Genomic DNA, 18947 nt, shown 5'->3' with positions numbered 1-18947 from the left:
CTCCACCATCACCTCCAACAACAAGTGTGAGGACCTCATGGACCTCTTTGTTAATAAGATTGAGACCATCTGTTCAGCTTCCTCTGCCACATCCCTTCCTTGCCCTAGTCCATCAAGCCAAGCTTCCCCCGTCCAATCTCCCCATATGGCCTCTCCAAGCTCATCTTGTCCATGAGACCCACTTCCTGCTCCCTTGACCCTATTCCCACTAAACTTTTGACCACCCAACTTATTTCCTGGCCCCCATGCCAGGTAATATTGTCAATGGTTTCCTCTCCTCAGGTACTGTCCCCCTCCCCTTCAAAACTACCATCTTCAACCCATCCTTAAAAAAAACACCCTTGACCCCTCTGCCCTTGTAAACTACCGCCCCATCTCCAACTTCCATTTCCTCTCCAAAGTTCTTGAACATGTTGTTGCTTCCCAAATCTTAGCCTATCTTTCCTTAAACTCCATGTTTGAACATGTCAATCAGGTTTCCACCCCTGCCACAGCACTGAAAGGGGTTGAATCAAAGTCACAAATTATATTTTCTGCTGCTGTGACCCTGGGGCACTATCCCTCCTTGCCCCTGCCTATCTCTGTAGCCTCCTTCAGCCCTACAATCCCGCCCCAGAACTCTGTTTCTCTGACACGAGTCTCTTGTGCACCGGGCAGCTTCAATCCTTTCCCTCCCACACTCCTTCCCTCTCACTCCTTCTCCACACTTCTTCCCCCTCACTCTCCCATTCCTTCCCCCCTCCTCCCCCCACTCCTCCCTCACTCCCCACACTCTCCTCCCCCCACTCCTCCTCACCCAAATTCCTCCCTCACTCCTCCCCCCCACTCCTCCCCCCCACTCCATCTTCCCCCATTCCTCCCTCACTCCTCCACCCCCCCTCACTCCTCCCTCCTCCACCCACACTCCCCCCCTCACTCCTCCTCCCCCCACTCCTCCACCCCCACTCCCCCCTCACCTCCCCTCCCCCACTCCTCCTCACTCCTGCCCCCCATTCTGACCCACTCCCCCTTCACTCCTCCCCAAAATTCCCTCCCCACTCCTCCCCCTCCCCTCCCCCCACTCCTCCTCCCCCAATTCCCCTCCACTCCTCCCCCTCTACACCCCCCTCACTCCTGCCCCCTACCTCCCCCCACTCCTCCCCCAATTCCCACTCCACTCCTCCCCCTTACGCCCCCCTCACTCACTTCCCCTCACTCACTCCCCCACTCCACCCCGCACTCCTCCCCCCTCAATCCCCCCCACTCCTCCCCCCCCCCAAACTCCTCCTCCCCCACTCCCCACCATTGCCAGCCGTGCCTTCAGTCATCTAAGCTTTGGAATTCTCTCTCTTCCCTCGAAGACCCTCCTTAAAACCCACCTCATTGACCAAGTTTTGTCACTCCTCCTAATATTCAGCAAAATTCTCTTTACCCAGAGAGTGGTTAGAATGTGTAACTAACTAACCCAATGAGTAGTTTCAGCAAAAAGCATAGATGCATTTAAGGGGAAGCTAGATAATTACATGAGGGAGAAGCGAATGGAAGGTTATGCTGATAGGGTTAGGGATGGAAGTAGCTTGTGTGGACCATAAACACTGAAATAGTCCAGAATAGCCTGTTTTGATGCTGTACATTCTATCTAAAGTATCTCCTTCCTTGGCTCAGTCTCCATTTTTTTTCACTTTACACTTCTGTGAAGCAGCCTGAGATTTTTTTCATACATTTAAAGGTGTTATACGAGTGCAATTAGCAGCAGTAGTTGTTACCGTTGTTTGCAGATTTAAAAACTTTTCTAATCCTTCTCAAAGGAACTTTTTGCAGCAAGCCAGCTGTTGTTTTATATGAAGGTTAATTTTGCTCAAGGCTACTTGGAGCTGCTTATTTTGAGATACGGAGGGTGTTCCTGATTAGCCGTAGCTAAGTTGGCAGGACTCTCGCCTCTGAAAATGGGTTGTGGGTTCAAGTTCCACTCCAGAGAATTGAGCGCACAGTCTCGGCTGACACTCCAGTGCAGTTCCGAGGGAGTACTGCACTGTCGGAGGTGCAGTCTTTTGGATGGGACATTAAACTGAGGCCTCATCTGCCCTCTCAGGTGGATGTAAAAGATTCCATGGCACTATTGGAAGAAGAGCAGGGGAGTTATCCCTGGACCCACCAGGAGGTCAGGCTGGCCAGTTGCAATCTGAAGGTGAGGATGTTTGATCTCTCTCTCTCTCTCTTTCATGTGTGTTATATTTTGCGTTGCTCAACAAAATAAATGAAAAACTGAACGGAGGTAACACCAGCCAAGATAATTGGCAAAAGAATCGGGGGAAGATGAGGAGAATGTTTTTATTTTCATGCAGGGAGTTTTTTTGATCTGGAACGCACTGCCTGAAAGGGTGGTGGAAGCAAATTCAATAGTAATTTTCAAAAGAAAATTGGATACATAAAAAAGAAAATCTTGGATTTCATGACCACCGGATGTCTTAAAGCACTTTACAACCAATGAAGTACTTTTGGAGTGTAGTCACTGTTGTAAAGTGGGAAACGTGGCAGCAAGCTCCCACAAACAGCAATCTGTTTCTGTTATGTTGGTTGAGGAATAAATAAATCCCCTGCTCTTCTTCGAAATAGTGCCATGGGGTCCTTTACATCCATCTGAGAGAGCAGGCTCAGGGACCTCGGTTTAACGTCTCATCCAAAAGACGGCATCTACCGACAGTGCAGCGCTCCCTCAGCACTGCACTGGAGTGTCAGCTTAGATTTAAGTGGTCCCCAACCTTCTGACTCAGAGGCGAGTGTGCTATCCAGAGCCACAGCTGACACTTGAAAAGGGGAAACAAATGCAGGGTTGTGGGGAAAGAACAGGGGAGTGGGATGAATTGGATTAGCAGGTTGAGCCTATACTCATTGGAGTTTAGAAGAATGAGAGGTGATCTTATTGAAACATATAAGATACTGAGGAGGCTTGACAAGGTAGATGCAGAGAGGATGTGGGGGAATCTAGAACAAGAGGACATAGTTTAAGAATAAGGGGCCACCCATTTAAAACTGAGATGAGGACAAATTTATTTTCTCTGAGGGTTGTAAATCTGTGGAATTCTCTGCCCCAGAGAGCTGTGGAGGCTGGGTCATTGAATATATTTAAGGTGGAGATAGACAGATTTTTGAACGATGAGGGCATATGGGGAGCAGGCGGAGAAGTGGAGCCGAGTCCTTGATCAGTTCAGCCTTGATCTTATTGAATGAGGGAGCAGGCTCGAGGGGTCAAATGGCCTAATCCTGCTCCAATTTCTTCTGTTCTACTAAAGAGCCGGCAAAGGCACGGTAGCCCGATTGGTCTCCCTCTGTGCTGTCTGATGCCAAGGTGAATGAATGGCTGCTGTTGCTGTGTGTGGCAGTGGCCGGCAGGGTGAGTGAATAGCTGCGGTGGGGCTGGATGTTGTTTGGTGTAGAGGGGGAGGAGATGGGAGGGAAGCTGTCCCATTCTCTGCTCCCTGGGCAGGTGGAAGGTGCGCCGCTGCTGGCCGCGCCGGGGACTGAACAGCGAGCGCAGGGCAGCGCAGGGCGGCCGGCGATCCGAGCCACTGTACCTGGCCGGAGGTGAGCCGATCGAGGCTGCGGGGTGGAGCAGGGAGCCCCCGGGAGAAGCAGCAGGCTTTAAAGGGCTGTACCGCAGGGGGGTGTGGTGTGTTTAAGGTGAAGCCTCTGCCCGGCGATGGACGAGTGAGGACCACCCCCGCCCCGCTCTCCCCGTCTCGGAGCCGGACGGGCAGTGACCGCTTTGTGTGCGGAAGGTTGCGGCTGGAGTCCGGAGTCCGGAGTCCGCCGCTCCCTCCCTCCGCCCATGGCCGGGGAAGGTGTGCGCACAAAGGGAGCGGCAGCCGAGGAGCCGGGCGGCACGGAGCCGGCGATGGGCGAGCAGCAGGCGGCCGCGGAGCGCAGGGCAGCCGAGGGCTCCCGCTGTGTGGAGGTGGCCCTGAGCGGGGGAGCGCCCTGGGGATTCACCGTGCGGGGAGGCCGGGAGCACCGGGAGCCTCTGCTCATCACCAAGGTAAGGGCCAGGCACTGGCACCACGTCCCGGCTACTGCCCCCCTCGCTCCCCCTTACTGCCTCTCTGAAACGCCCCTGAGCGCTCTCTCTCTCTCTCGACTTGTATATCCACCTACTCAAACCTATCTGCCCGTATTTCCAGCACTCTTCGGATGCCAGCCTTAGCTCGGTGGGTAGCGCTGTCGCCTCTTGGTCAGAAGTTTCTGGCTTCATGTCCCACTCCAAGGACTGGAGCACAGAATCCAGGCAGGTAGCACTGCACTGTCCCGAGGGCCCCCTTTTCGGATGAGACGTTAAACGCCGTCTGCCCTCTCGGGTGGATGTGAAAGATCCCTATTTCGAAGAAGTGTCAGGGAGTTCTTCCCGCTGTCCTGGTCAATATTGATCCCTTAACCAACATTGAAAAACAGATGATGAGCAATTATCACATTGCTGTTGTGGGAGCTTGCTGTGCATAAATGGGCTGCCACATTACAACAGTGACTACACTTCAAAAGTATGTAATTGGCTGTAAAGTGCTTTGTGTTGTCCTGAGGCTGTGAAAGGCACTATATAAATGCACAAGTTTATTTCCTTTTCTTGTTCGGAACAACTTGAATGTTTATAGAGGCATTGAGGTTCTTGTGATGTCCCAAAGCAAAAAATGCATTCTCAGAAGGCCGGTATTTATTGCCCATCCCTAGTTATTCCTGAGAAAGTGGTGGTGAACCGCCTTTTTGAACCGCTGCAGTCCATGTGGTGAAGGTACTCCCATAGTGCTGTTCGGTAGGGAGTTTCAGGGTTTTGGCTTAGGAGTTACGGTGATATATGTTTAAGTCATGGACTCTGCTCTTCTTTGCAAAAGGATCTTTTACATCCAAATAAATAGGCAAACGGGGCCTCAGTTTAACATCTCATCTGAAAGCTGACACTTCCCACAATGTGGCACTCCCTCCAGTGCTGCACCTAATGAATGATCAGCCTGGGATTTGTGCTCAAGTTGTGTGGTTTGAATCGACAACCTTCTGGTTGAGACGAAAGTGCTACCAACTAAACCAAACTGCCACTTGAAATGACCCTCGCAAAGACTGGGGATATTAGTAGAGAAACACTTAACTCCTTGGCATGACATTTATTGGTGTACTATTTTAGTGGTAACCCATTTAAAAGAATGCATTGAGTATTTAATGTTTATCCACTAATATTATCACACATAATATTTGCATGTGTTGTGTGAATTGCATGTGCCATTGTGACATAATAAATGCTGCACTGTATTGGTAATGATACAGCCTCTGTATATTTGTATACAATGAAACGGCTCTTAAAGACTGTGTGTGAAAACACCATCTGTTAATTGTGACTCGATCTACTAATAGGATACCTTTTCCTCTTATTAACATTAGTGAAAACCTAGACTTCAGTTTACAATAGTGTCTACTTGTTGCTAAAATGAGTCGATAGCAGGAAATATATCCAATATGATTTGCGCGAGTTCTTAATATTCTAAGATATTGAATTCCAGAATTAATTGACACGCCATATTAGATTTATCAGGATGATTGCTGTGTGTATTTTTCTGCTGGAATATGGGATTTGCAGCTGGTGAAAAGCATTTACTGCCTGTGTTCTATTGCAGTCTAAAACCTGTCATTGTAATTGTAGGGGTTTTAGAATGATTCTCTATTGGGAGAGCATCGGTCTGTGAGGGTGCTGGTGTTGTGAAAGTGCTGTTTCATTGTATAGTGTGTTATATCAGCACTGACAGCATTGTGAAGTGCTGGACAAAGGATTTAGTGCACATCATCTGGGTTTCACATTTGAGCTCCATCTCTGAAACCTTAAACCCTTCATAACTCTCAGCTGTAATGTCCATTACCTTGACCTAAGTGTCTGAAGTTATGGTCTTCCCTCCCTTATGGTTGCAGTATCATGGAGGCCTTTAAGCTTCAGCACCAGGAATATTAGAAGCTTTGAATTGCTTCTCATAGTCCACATTGAGGCAGAAGATGGGATACAGGGCTCTCTTTACAATTCATGTGCATCTTCTCAACCCATGGGCATATTGAAGGATGTTGTTTTGTAGCTGTTGCTCTAAGAATCCTTGCTCCGTCTCCCTACTCCCTCTCATTCCCCAAAGTCCTGTCTTCAGCTGAAGCACAAATCTATATATAGGGAGATCTTTATGGATGCAATAACTTGCATTCACATAGTGCCTTTTCACGTCCCATATCGATTCACAGCCAATGAAGTGTGTTTGAAGTGTTGTCACTGTTGTATTGAGGTGTATAAAATAATGAGGGGCCCAGATAGAGTGGATAGGAAGGACTTATTTCCCTTGGCAGAGGGGTCAACAACCAGGGGACATCGATTTAAAGTAACTGGTAAGAGGTTTAGAAGAGATATGAGGGGAAGTGTCTTCAACCAGAGGGTGATGAGATCTGGAATTCTTTGTCTGAAAGGGTGGTAGAGGCAGAAATGCAAATCACATTTAAGGGGTGCTTGGATGTGCACTTAAAGTGCTGTAACCTACAGGGCTACAGACCAAGAGCTGGAAAGTGGGATTAGGCTGGATAGCTGTTTGTTGGCCGGCATGGACAAGATGGGCCGAAAAGGCCTCCTTCCGTGCCGTAAATTTCTATGATTCGATGAAATGCAACAACTAATTTGTCCGCAGCAAGATCCCACAAACATGACCAGAGAATCTGTTTAAGTGATGTTGGCTGAGGGATAAATATTTGCCATGACACCGGGGAGGACTTCCCTGCTCTTCAAAATAGTGCCATGGGATCTTTTGCGTTCACCTAATGTGTCATCGAAAGCCGGCACCTTTGACAGTGCAGCACTCCCTCGGTACATGCAATAACCTTAGGAAGGACAAAGAATTTCTTCTAAAGTGAGTTAGAAGCATCAGAATTTAGACTACCCAGTGTTTTAGTTAGCAAGGAAGTGGAGAGTTGGCAAACATAGGATACTTTTGCTGATCTTTGTTTTACCGGGTTTGCAACTATTGTGACTATATGCAGCCAGGAAGCAGTGCAAGCTGTACAACTACCTGGACTCGAAGCACGCTTTGCCCAGAATCCTTGCACAGTTTACAGATCTGTCAAAGAACATTTATTTAGTCCCTTGAATACTAAATATATTCAGAATACCTGTGTCTTCTCTATATCACAGCCACAAATGTGCTGACTTTTTTTCTTTTAAAAGTTGGAGCAAAGGAAGGTCAATGGAGTTGAGGTACAGATCAGCCATGATCGAATTGAATAGCAGAACAGGCTCTCAGTGCTGAATGGCCTTCTGGCCTACTCCTGTTTCTAATGTTCCTATGAATGGAAAAAATCTTAAACTTGTAACTTTTTTAAAAAAGTATTTTGTCACAGAAACCTATCTGGAGTTTATAAAAAGTTAATTAATTTAGAAAAGATTTCCTTCGATTTATGTGTGTATCAGTTAGGTTGCTTGTTTTTCTGAATAAGTCTATTATCCTGGATTGTTTCTTCTCTGGATCATCTTGTCTGAAATCTTAGTAGTTTATCTTGTGGCATGGACTCTGAGGATGGAGGGTGATGTCCTGCTGGTGCAGAGGACTTGTGATGGAATCGCGATGTTGTCGGGGGTTTTGGAAAGGTGCTCGATGAAGTACAAAGGCAGAGTTGCCTATTCCTGTGGGATTTTGAGGTGAGGAAAGCATTTCTGACGGACTCGAGCACAGGTCAGGATTATGGGCGATCCACTGTCGACTTATCGCACAACAGCAGTGGTTTTAAATTACTTTTGTTCGAAATGGTTAAAAAGTATAATAGAAACATAGAAAATAGGTGCAGGAGCAGGCCATTCAGCCCTTCTAGCCTGCACCGCCATTCAATGAGTTCATGGCTGAACATGAAACTTCAGTACCCCCTTCCTGCTTTCACGCCATATCCCTTGATCCCCCGAGTAGTAAGGACTTCATCTAACTCCCTTTTGAATATATTTAGTGAATTGGCCTCAACTACTTTCTGTGGTAGAGAATTCCACAGGTTCACCACTCTCTGGGTGAAGAAGTTTCTCCTTATCTCGGTCCTAAATGGCTTACCCCTTATCCTTAGACTGTGACCCCTGGTTCTGGACTTCCCCAACATTGGGAACATTCTTCCTGCATCCAACCTGTCCAAACCCGTCAGAATTTTAAACGTTTCTATGAGGTCCCCTCTCACTCTTCTGAACTCCAGTGAATACAAGCCCAATTGATCCAGTCTTTCTTGATAGGTCAGTCCCACCATCCCGGGAATCAGTCTGGTGAATCTTCGCTGCACTCCCTCAATAGCAAGAATGTCCTTCCTCAAGTTAGGAGACCACAACTGTACACAATACTCCAGGTGTGGCCTCACCTGTACAACTGTAGCAACACCTCCCTGCCCCTGTACTCAAATCCCCTCGCTATGAAGGCCAACATGCCATTTGCTTTCTTAACCGCCTGCTGTACCTGCATGCCAACCTTCAATGACTGATGTACCATGACACCCAGGTCTCGTTGCACCTTCCCTTTTCCTAATCTGTCACCATTCAGATAATAGTCTGTCTCTCTGTTTTTACCACCAAAGTGGATAACCTCACATTTATCCACATTATACTTCATCTGCCACGCATTTGCCCACTCACCTAACCTATCCAAGTCACTCTGCAGCCTCATAGCATCCTCCTCGCAGCTCACACTGCCACCCAACTTAGTGTCATCCGCAAATTTGGAGATACTACATTTAATCCCCTCGTCTAAATCATTAATGTACAATGTAAACAGCTGGGGCCCCAGCACAGAACCCTGCGGTACCCCACTAGTCACTGCCTGCCATTCCGAAAAGTACCCATTTACTCCTACTCTTTGCTTCCTGTCTGACAACCAGTTCTCAATCCACGTCAGCACACTACCCCCAATCCCATGTGCTTTAACTTTGCACATTAATCTCCTGTGTGGGACCTTGTCGAAAGCCTTCTGAAAGTCCAAATATACCACATCAACTGGTACTCCTTTGTCCACTTTATTGGAAACATCCTCAAAAAATTCCAGAAGATTTGTCAAGCATGATCTCCCTTTCACAAATCCATGCTGACTTGGACCTATCATGTCACCATTTTCCAAATGCGCTGCTATGACATCCTTAATAATTGATTCCATCATTTTACCCACTACTGAGGTCAGGCTGACCGGTCTATAATTCCCTGCTTTCTCTCTCCCTCCTTTTTTAAAAAGTGGGGTTACATTGGCTACCCTCCACTCGATAGGAACTGATCCAGAGTCAATGGAATGTTGGAAAATGACTGTCAATGCATCCGCTATTTCCAAGGCCAACTCCTTAAGTACTCTGGGATGCAGTCCATCAGGCCCTGGGGATTTATCGGCCTTCAATCCCATCAATTTCCCCAACACAATTTCCCGACTAATAAAGATTTCCCTCAGTTCCTCCTCCTTACTAGACCCTCTGACCCCTTTTATATCCGGAATGTTGTTTGTGTCCTCCTTAGTGAATACTGAACCAAAGTACTTGTTCAATTGGTCTGCCATTTCTTTGTTCCCCGTTATGACTTCCCCTGATTCTGACTGCAGGGGACCTACGTTTGTCTTTACTAACCTTTTTCTCTTTACATACCTATAGAAACTTTTGCAATCCGCCTTAATGTTCCCTGCAAGCTTCTTCTCGTACTCCATTTTCCCTGCCCTAATCAAACCCTTTGTCCTCCTCTGCTGAGTTCTAAATTTCTCCCAGTCCCCAGGTTCGCTGCTATTTCTGGACAATTTGTATGCCATTTCCTTGGCTTTAATACTATCCCTGATTTCCCTAGATAGCCACGGTTGAGCCACCTTCCCTTTTTTATTTTTACGCCAGACAGGAATGTACAATTGTTGTAATTCATCCATGCGGTCTCTAAATGTCTGCCATTGCCCATCCACAGTCAACCCCTTAAGTATCATTAGCCAATCTATCTTAGCCAATTCATGCCTCATACCTTCAAAGTTACCCTTCTTTAAGTTCTGGACCATGGTCTCTGAATTAACTGTTTCATTCTCCATCCTAATGCAGAATTCCACCATATTATGGTCACTCTTCCCCAAGGGGCCTCGCACAATGAGATTGCTAATTAATCCTCTCTCATTACACAACACCCAGTCTAAGATGGCCTCCCCCCGAGTTGGTTCCTCGACATATTGGTCTAGAAAACCATCCCTTATGCACTCCAGGAAATCCTCCTCCACCGTATTGCTTCCAGTTTGGTTAGCCCAATCTATGTGCATATTAAAGTCACCCATTATAACTGCTGCACCTTTATTGCATGCACTCCTAATTTCCTGTTTGATGCCCTCCCCAACATCACTACTACTGTTTGGAGGTCTGTACACAACTCCCACTAACGATTTTTGCCCTTTAGTGTTCTGCAGCTCTACCCATATAGATTCCACATCATCCAAGCTAATGTCTTTCCTAACTATTGCATTAATCTCCTCTTTAACCAGCAATGCTACCCCACTTCCTTTTCCTTTTATTCTATCCTTCCTGAATGTTGAATACCCCTGGATGTTGAGTTTCCAGCCCTGATCATCCTGGAGCCACGTCTCCGTAATCCCAATCACATCATATTTGTTAACATCTATTTGCACAGTTAATTCATCCACCTTATTGCGGATACTCCTTGCATTAAGACACAAAGCCTTCAGGCTTGCTTTTTTAACACCCTTTGTCCTTTTAGAATTTTGCTGTACAGTGGCCCTTTTTGTTCTTTGCCTTGGGTTTCTCTGCCCTCCACTTTTCTTCATCTCCTTTCTGTCTTTTGCTTTTGCCTCATTTTTGTCTCCCTCTGTCTCCCTGCATAGGTTCCCATCCCCCTGCAATATTAGTTTAACACCTCCCCAACAGCACTAGCAAACACTCCCCCTAGGACATTGGTTCCGGTCCTGCCCAGGTGCAGACCGTCCGGTTTGTACTGGTCCCACCTCCCCCAGAACCGGTTCCAATGCCCCAAGAATTTGAATCCCTCCCTGCTGCACCACTGCTCAAGCCATGTATTCATCTGCGATTCCTACTCTGACTAGCACGTGGCACTGGTAGCAATCCCGAGATTACTACTTTTGAGGTCCTACTTTTTAATTTAGCTCCTAGCTCCTTTAAATTCTTTTCGTAGGACCTCATCCCTTTTTTTTACCTATGTCGTTGGTACCAATGTGCACCACGACAACTGGCTGTTCTCCCTCCCATTTCAGAATGTCCTGCACCCGCTCCGAGACATCCTTGACCCTTGCACCAGGGAGGCAACATACCATCCTGGAGTCTCGGTTGCGTCCGCAGAAACGCCTATCTATTCCCCTCACCATTGAATCCCCTATCACTATCGCGCTCCCAATCTTTTTCCTGCCCTCCTTTGCAGCAGAGCCACCTACGGTGCCATGAACTTGGCTGCTGCTGCCCTCCCCTGATGAGTCATCCTCCCCAACAGTACTCAAAGCAGTGTATCTGTTTTTCAGGGGGATGACCACAGGGGACCCCTGCACTATCTTTCTTGCATTGCTCTTCCTGCTGGTCTTCCATTCCCTATCTGGCTGTGGACCCTTCTCCTGCGGTAAGACCAACTCACTACACGTGATACTCACGTCATTCTCGGCATCATGGATGCTCCAGAGTGAATCCACCCTCAGCTCCAATTCCGCAACGCGGACCGTCAAGAGCTCGAGGCGGATACACTTCCCACACACGTAGCGCCCAGGGACACCGGAAGTGTCCCCGAGTTCCCACATGGTACAGGAGGAGCATTTCACGTGACCGAGCTCTCCTGCCATGTCTTAACCTTAGATACCCTTAAATTGGTAATAACAATGTTACAGTTCACTTACTGATATAAAAAAGAAAAGAAAAGCTACTCACCAATCACCAGCCAATCACTTACCCCATTGGCTGTGACGTCACTTTTTGATTACTTTCTACTTCTATTTTGCTTTCTCTCCCGCTGTAGCTGCACCGGTATGCTTTTGATAGTGAGAGGGGAGCGACCCAACTGCTGCTGTCTCTCGATCTCCCGCTGGGCTTTTGATAGGTCGCTCCCCTCTCACTAACTGCTGCTGTCTCTTGATCTCCCGCTGGGCTTTTGATAGGTTGCTCCCCTCTCACCAACTGCCGCTGGCTCACATCATCCAGCTCTTCTTCTATCACCATAGCAGAGTAGAGTGAACCCAGTCACGACAAGTAATCACTGGTGGAGTCTGCTAAAACAGTCACCCAGCTGATAATTAGTACTGTCATCAAGACTAACTTAACGGTGATAAACTTTCTTAGTAGTTAGTTCCTTCTCGAATATGTTTCCCATATTAGTGGGATATTATCATATCTATAGAGGATACAAGATTTTCAAAGCTTCATGACCCCATCACTGCTCAAAAGGGAAAGCACATACATGGAGGACAGGGGTCACCCACAATTAATATTAATCTGTACTTAGCCATCCCAGTGAACCTTTACCTACCAACTTCTCTTCATAGCCGTTCCTTCTTCTGACAAAGAATTTCCTTTAATCTCCCAGAATAACACGCACTTCCTGTTCATTCCTACCTATTTTCCCCTACTCCCAGCCCTGCCCACTTTGCTGAACCCATTTCGTAATGTTCATGTTCTACTCAAACACTTGCTACGCCTTGGTGGTAGCACTCTCGCCTCGGAGTCAGAAGGTCATGGATTCAAGCGCATTGTAGTGACTTGGGCTCATAATCCAGGCTGATAGCCAGTACTGAGGGGGTGCTGCACTGTCAGAGATGCAGTTTTTCAGATGAGATGTTAAACAGGATCCCATCTGCCTCGCTGGTGGACATAAAAGATCCCAGGGCACTAAAGAAATGCAGGGCAGTTCTCCCTCGTGTCCTGGCCATAACATTAATCCCTCAACCAACACCAGAAACAGAAGATCTAGTCATTTATTTTATTGCTGTTTGTGGGACCTTGCTGTGCCCACATTGGCTGCCGCGTTTCCTACATTACAACAGTGACCACACTTCAAAAGTATTTAATTGGCTGCAAAGCGCTTTGGGATGTCCTGAAAGTCGCTATATAAATCAAAGTCTTTGTCTTTTCCTTTCTTTAGACATACAGCACATTTCTGTCAGGGCACATAGATTCTCTATCAGGTTACAGATGGGAACAGATTCTTCCAGAAAGACTTTCCGCCCCCAGGTATTTTGTGTGGGTGTGGGTGTGGGAGGGGGAGGGGGAGCAAGGGAAGGGAGCAAAAGAGAAAGGAGAAAGAGATAGAAGTGAGGAAAGGGAATGAGAAACAGAGAGAACATTTGATTGGGAGAGAAAGAATTAAATAGGAATAGAGAAAGAGAAAAGGGGAAAAAAAACGAGAGAGAGATCCCGAGATTCACAGAGAGAAAACTGAAATCTCAATCCAGGGGCTCAGACTGGAAACTTCGCCCCAGCTCAGCATTTCGCACGGTAACAAATGGGAATCTGTTCTATCTCCGCTGCCTCCATGCTAGATCCAAGGTCGTCCCATCCTCTGTTATCGAACTACAGTACGCAGGCGACGCTTTCGTCTGCGCACACTCGGAGGCCAAATTCCAAGCCATCGTCAACACCTTCATACGAAAGCATGGACCTTACACTAAACATCTGTAAGGCACAGGTCCTCCACCAACCTGACCCCGCCACACAGCACCGCCCCCTGGTTATCAAAAAATCACAGTGGGGCCTTGGACAACGAAGACCATTTTCCAATCCTCGGGAGCCGACTGTCAGCAAGGGCAGACATCGATGACGACGTCCAACACCGCCTTCAGTGTGCCAGCGCAGCCTTCAGTTGCCTGAAGAAGAGAGTTTTTGAAGACCAGGACCTCAAATCTGGCACCAAGCTTATGGTCTACAGGGCAGTAGTGATACCCGCCCTCCTACATGGCTCCGAGACGTGGACTATTTCCAGCAGACACCTCAAAGCACTGGAGAAGTACCACCAACGCTGCCTCCGCAAGATCCTGCAAATCCATTGGGAGGACAGACGCACCAACGTCAGTGTTCGTGCTCAGGCCAACATTCCTAGCATCGAAGCACTGACCACACTCAATCAGCTCCGCTGGGTGGGCCACATTGCCCGCATGCCTGACACGAGAATTCCAAAGCAAGCGCTCTTCTCGGAGCCTCAACATGGCAAGCGAACCCCAGGTGGGCAGAGAAAACACTTCAAGGACATCCTCAAAGCCTCCTTGATAAAGTGCAACAACCCCACCGGCACCTAGGAATCCCTGGCCCAAGACTGCCCAAAGGTGAGGAAGAGCATCTGGGAGGGCGCTGAGCACCTTGAGTCTCGTCGCCAAGAGCATGCAGAAACCAAGAGCAGACAGCAGAAGGAGCGTGTGGCAACCCAGGCTCCCCACCCACCCTTTCCTTCACCTTCTGTCTGCCCCACCTGTGACAGAGACTGTAGGTTCCACATTGGACTGTTCAGCCACCTGAGAACTCACTTTTAGAGTGGAAGCAAGTCATCCTCGACTTCAAGGGACTGCCTATGATGATCTTACGCGTGCCTAACCTGCGACCGCCTCAGTGTCTCTCCTGTGGCTGCCTCATGGGTCTGCTGTGTTCCCTGTCCTTCTAGGATGCCCTCGAGCAGCTTTGGGCCCGGAAGGGCCGGCTGGAGACTGGTGAACACCCTCCGGAGGGTTCAGTCTGGCTTGGCTCGGGCGAGGCCACGCATGGAGACACTGGCGGAGTGACAGGTCTGGGGTCAGGCATGCTGCAAGCCGGAGGGAGCTCAGGTCGGTGCTGTGACACCACACCGGTGTGGCCCGTGGTGGACCCAATCGTGAAAGCAACACTGAGGTCTTGGGGGGCATCCAGCCGAGACTGCATGCGAGCAGCCACCAGATATGACAGCACTTCGAAGCTCCATCGACTCTTGCAGAGCGCGGCCATCCTCTCCAAAACAGCTCGTTCCCTCGCGCCTGTGCTGCAATGGCAGCTGCCACATCACCCTAAGGGTGAATTTCTCTTAGGAATAATGCTCCAATTAAAACTGCAAACTTTCAGGTATGAAGAGCTAATAAGACTGGAACACTATTTTGTGGTCAAAAAGCTGAATTTGGATCCAATGGCCACCGCAAACTTTGCTCCGGGGGAAAGGACTTAACACCACCAGCTCTCTGGCTGCACTGAATTTCGGCTTCAAGGTTCCCTATACTGATTCCAATTGTCCAGGAGTGCCGGGTGTGGAGGTCACTTCGGGAAAGACATTGTCTGTGGGCAGAGGAGGTGGGAAGCCAGGAGAGAGTCCTCACTTAACATGAGGGAATGCAACAGACATAGTTCAAATCAGAATGGGCTGGGTTTTTACTCCAGTTGGAATATAATTCACAGCAGCGTTGGCCTTTGTAACTACTGCCTGGGTGATTTTACACACACACACACACACACACACACACACACACACACACACACACACGTCTTGGGATATTTTGCCAACAAAGTTCAGGAATTAATGTCAAAACCGAAAGAGCTTGAAATTCAATACATGAAAAAAATAAAAAAGGGGGTGGAAAAAATGAGAGAAGAATGAGAACTGGAAATTACTTTGGACGCACTCCGACAATCTGTCGCACACAAGGACAGGGATTAATTGCTTTGTTTCATCATTTTAGCCACGTTCAGACTGTAACAGAACTTCACAGATCAGTTTAAATAACCAAACAATCCGTCAGTGGAATGGGGCAGTGGTGCTATCATTCATTGTTCGCCCTGTTTACAGTAGTTGTGTAATATTAAAATATTAAAAGTCACCTGGACAGCACACAGAGCTCAAGGTCTTCCCAAGCGTACAGAAGAAAAACCATATTGTTGAATTTTAACATGCCCAAATACAATGTTGTCTTCAAAACTACCCTTTTGTAAAAGAAATAGAATTACAACCTGTGTTTATTGTTTTTATAAAGGATATGAAATCCTGGTATTTCCTCCCCATTCCCACCCTAACTTGCTGTGGTAGAGAATTCTACAGCTTCACAATTCGCCGAGTGAAGAAGTTTCTTCTCAGCTCGGTCCTAAATGGCTTACCCCTTATCTTTCGACTGTGACCCCTGGTTCTGGACTTCAACATCGGGAACATTCTTCCTGTATCTAACCTGTCCAATCCCGTCAGAATTTTATATGTTTCTATGAGATCCTCTCTTTTTCTTCTAAATTCCAGTAAATATAAGTCTAGTTGATTCAGTCTTTCCTCATATGTCAATCCTGCCATCCCGGGAATCAGTCTGGTGAACCTTCGCTGCACTCCCTCAATAGCAAGAATGTCCTTTCTCAGATTAGGAGACCAAAACTGTACACAATATTCAAGGTGTGGCCTCACCAAGGCCCTGTACAACTGCAGTAAGACCTCCCTGCTCCTATACTCAAATCCTCTAGCTATGAAGGCCAACATGCCATTTGCCTTCTTCACCGCCTGCTGTACCTGCATGCCAACTTTCAATGACTGATGTACAATGACACCCAGGTCTCGTTGCACCTCCCCTTTTCCTAATCTGTCACCATTCAGATAATCTGTCTTCCTGTTTTTGCCACCAAAGTGGATAACCTCACATTTATCTACATTATACTGCATCTGCCATGCATTTGCCCACTCACCTAACCTGTCCAAGTCACCCTGCAGCCTCTTAGCATCCTCCTCACAGCTCACACCGCCACCCAGCTTAGTGTCACCTGCAAATTTGGAGATATTACATTCAATTCCTTCATCTAAATCATTAATGTATATTGTATATAGCTGGGGCCCCAGCACTGATCCTTGCGGTACCCCACTAGTCACTGCCTGCCATTCTGAAAAGGACCTGTTTATTCCTACTCTTTGCTTCCTGTCTGCCAAACAGTTCTCTATCCTCGTCAATACATTACCCCAATACCATGTGCTTTAATTTTGCACACCAATCTCTTGTGTGGGTCCTTGTCAAAAGCCTTTTGAAAGTCCAAATACACCACATCCATTGGTTCTCCCTTGTCCACTCTACTAGTTACATCCTCAAAAGATTCTAGAAGATTTGTCAAGCATGATTTCCCTTTCATAAATCCATGCTGACTTGGACCGATCCTGTCACTGCTTTCCAAATGGGAGGTAGATGTGGCCTTTCTGGCTAAAGGGATCAGGGGGAATGGAGAGAAGGCAGGAGTGGGGTATTGAAGTTGCATGATCAACCATGATCATATTGAATGGTGGTGCAGGCTCGAAGGGCTGAATGGCATACTCCTGCAACTATTTTCTATGTTTCTATGTAAAGTGCTTTGGGACGTCTCGAGGGAGTGAAATTCACAACGTTGTGACTCAGACAAAGTATGCTACCAAGGAGCCACGGCTCACACACAACTTCCATTGATACAAGAAACATCCCAAGGCACATCGCAGGGAAAGGCCATGAAGTGATTTATAAAACGAGGACATGGATTTTAAATTTACTGCAATGGGAGATGGGGAGCCAAGATAGGTTAGAAAAGGTGGAGGTGATGGGCAAGTGGGACTTGGTATGGGACAGGAGATGGGCAGTAAAGTTTTAGCCAAATTGGAGATTATAGGAGGAGTGAAGAATGAGGTGGTCAGTTAGGAAAGTGCTGGAGGTAACGAGGCCTATACAAGGGTTTTAGCCATGGAGGGATCGAGCGATGGTGCAGAGGTGGAAGTAAATGTCCTTTGTGATGGAGAGAAGCTGGGGTCTGAGGCTCAGCTGAGGTTAAACATGTGTTAGCAAAGAACTCACTTCAGGAGTGGAAGCAAGTCCTCCTCGATTCCGAGGGGCTGCCAATAATGATGATGATGCTGATGAGGGGAAAGCTCGATGTGTAGGGGAGTGGGGCCTTGGTTGCCATGGGGACGAGGAAGGCAGACCTCCTTTTTTGCCTAAATTGTGCAGATTATGAAAGCTAAAGAGGTCCCAGAATCCAAAGGGTTAACATGGTTTACAAGGGCACATATAATGCACAGGAAGAGTAGTCTGCAAAGTCCACATGGAAATAATATTGATTACACTGTAACTGGACCTTATAAAATGATTGTCAACATTCATGGGGGTGGGTGGAAGGGAGAGACAGACAAAGAGAGAGAGAGAGAGAGAGATGTATGAAGATAAATTATTATTTGTGCACTTGAAAATAACTCAAACAACCTTAACTAGCTGTTATTCCAGAAATACCAGATAAGACGGGATTCTTTTTCCAACCACCACAAACTAGTGCATAGACTTCTATTACAATCAGTTAATGCTACGCTCATGACTGCCTTTCAAAAGTTGGGTGAATAACTGGTTTTAAGGAAAACTGCAGTCAAGCCTGGATGCAGATGATCAAATACACGGTGGGTCGACATGGTTCGAATCCAGTCACTCGCAGGGCGTCACCTCCTCCAGGGGATGAAATAAACCAAACACATTCCCGGACGTCACAGATTTCTACATGGTCTCACTCAGCTCAATAGGCTTCCCCCTTGTTCATAGTCTCAGCTAGTTTGACTCTTCTTCAAAATAGTGCCATGGGATCTTTTATATCCACGAGACAGCAGTTTAACGTCTCATCCGAATGACAGCACATCCAACAGTGCAGTGCTCCCTCAGTACTACATTGGAATGTCAACCTAGATTTATGTGCTAGTCCCTGGAAGAAGCAGCGTGGGGGCATACTACTGCACGGTACAGCGTGAGCTAGTGCAGGAGAGCAACAGCAGCGAGGAGTGATGTCAGCAAGGTCCAGGTCGGTGATTGGAGAGTGGGCAGATGCAGCAGGAGTGGCGAGGTCGGGGCGAAGGAGCTGTGAGAGACTGTAGAGGGATGTGATCAGAGCCCAGGGGAGGCGTGAGTTCGGGGCCAGGGGCCCAGGGGCAGCATGGGCCAGCCCACACTGCGATATGTGTGCGCACTTGGTCCGTGCAGCAGAGCAGGTCTCCAGTTGTCTTGGGTAATCCTTGCCAC

General features: G+C 47.6%; 1 protein-coding gene and 1 long non-coding RNA gene across 4 annotated transcripts in view; one reads left to right on the top strand and one right to left on the bottom strand.

Annotated features, from left to right (window-relative positions):
* Positions 1-2104: 2104 nt before the first annotated feature.
* The window catches only part of shroom2a (shroom family member 2a), a 234219-nt gene continuing 217376 nt past the window's right edge, over positions 2105-18947 (top strand). The window contains exon 1 of one of the 3 annotated variants that reach the window (XM_070893999.1): positions 2105-2167. Coding sequence is in view for 2 of the 3 variants with exons in the window: in XM_070893998.1 (XP_070750099.1) it covers positions 3809-4015 (207 nt within the window). In the remaining variant the exon portion in view is untranslated. Of the gene's footprint in view, positions 2168-3471; positions 4016-18947 lie in introns of those variants that run through there. The other 2 variants (XM_070893998.1, XM_070893997.1) reach the window with 2 other exon arrangements.
* Positions 11893-18947, bottom strand: part of LOC139276264 (uncharacterized) — a 39614-nt gene continuing 32559 nt past the window's right edge. The window contains exon 3 of the long non-coding RNA XR_011595882.1: positions 11893-12227. This is a non-coding gene — a long non-coding RNA (uncharacterized lncRNA). The remainder of the gene's footprint in view (positions 12228-18947) is intronic.

This window comes from Pristiophorus japonicus, chromosome 11, assembly GCF_044704955.1.
Source record: "Pristiophorus japonicus isolate sPriJap1 chromosome 11, sPriJap1.hap1, whole genome shotgun sequence".
In the NCBI taxonomy this organism is placed as follows: domain Eukaryota; kingdom Metazoa; phylum Chordata; class Chondrichthyes; family Pristiophoridae; genus Pristiophorus; species Pristiophorus japonicus.
This window is presented reverse-complemented; position numbering and strand designations above follow the sequence as displayed.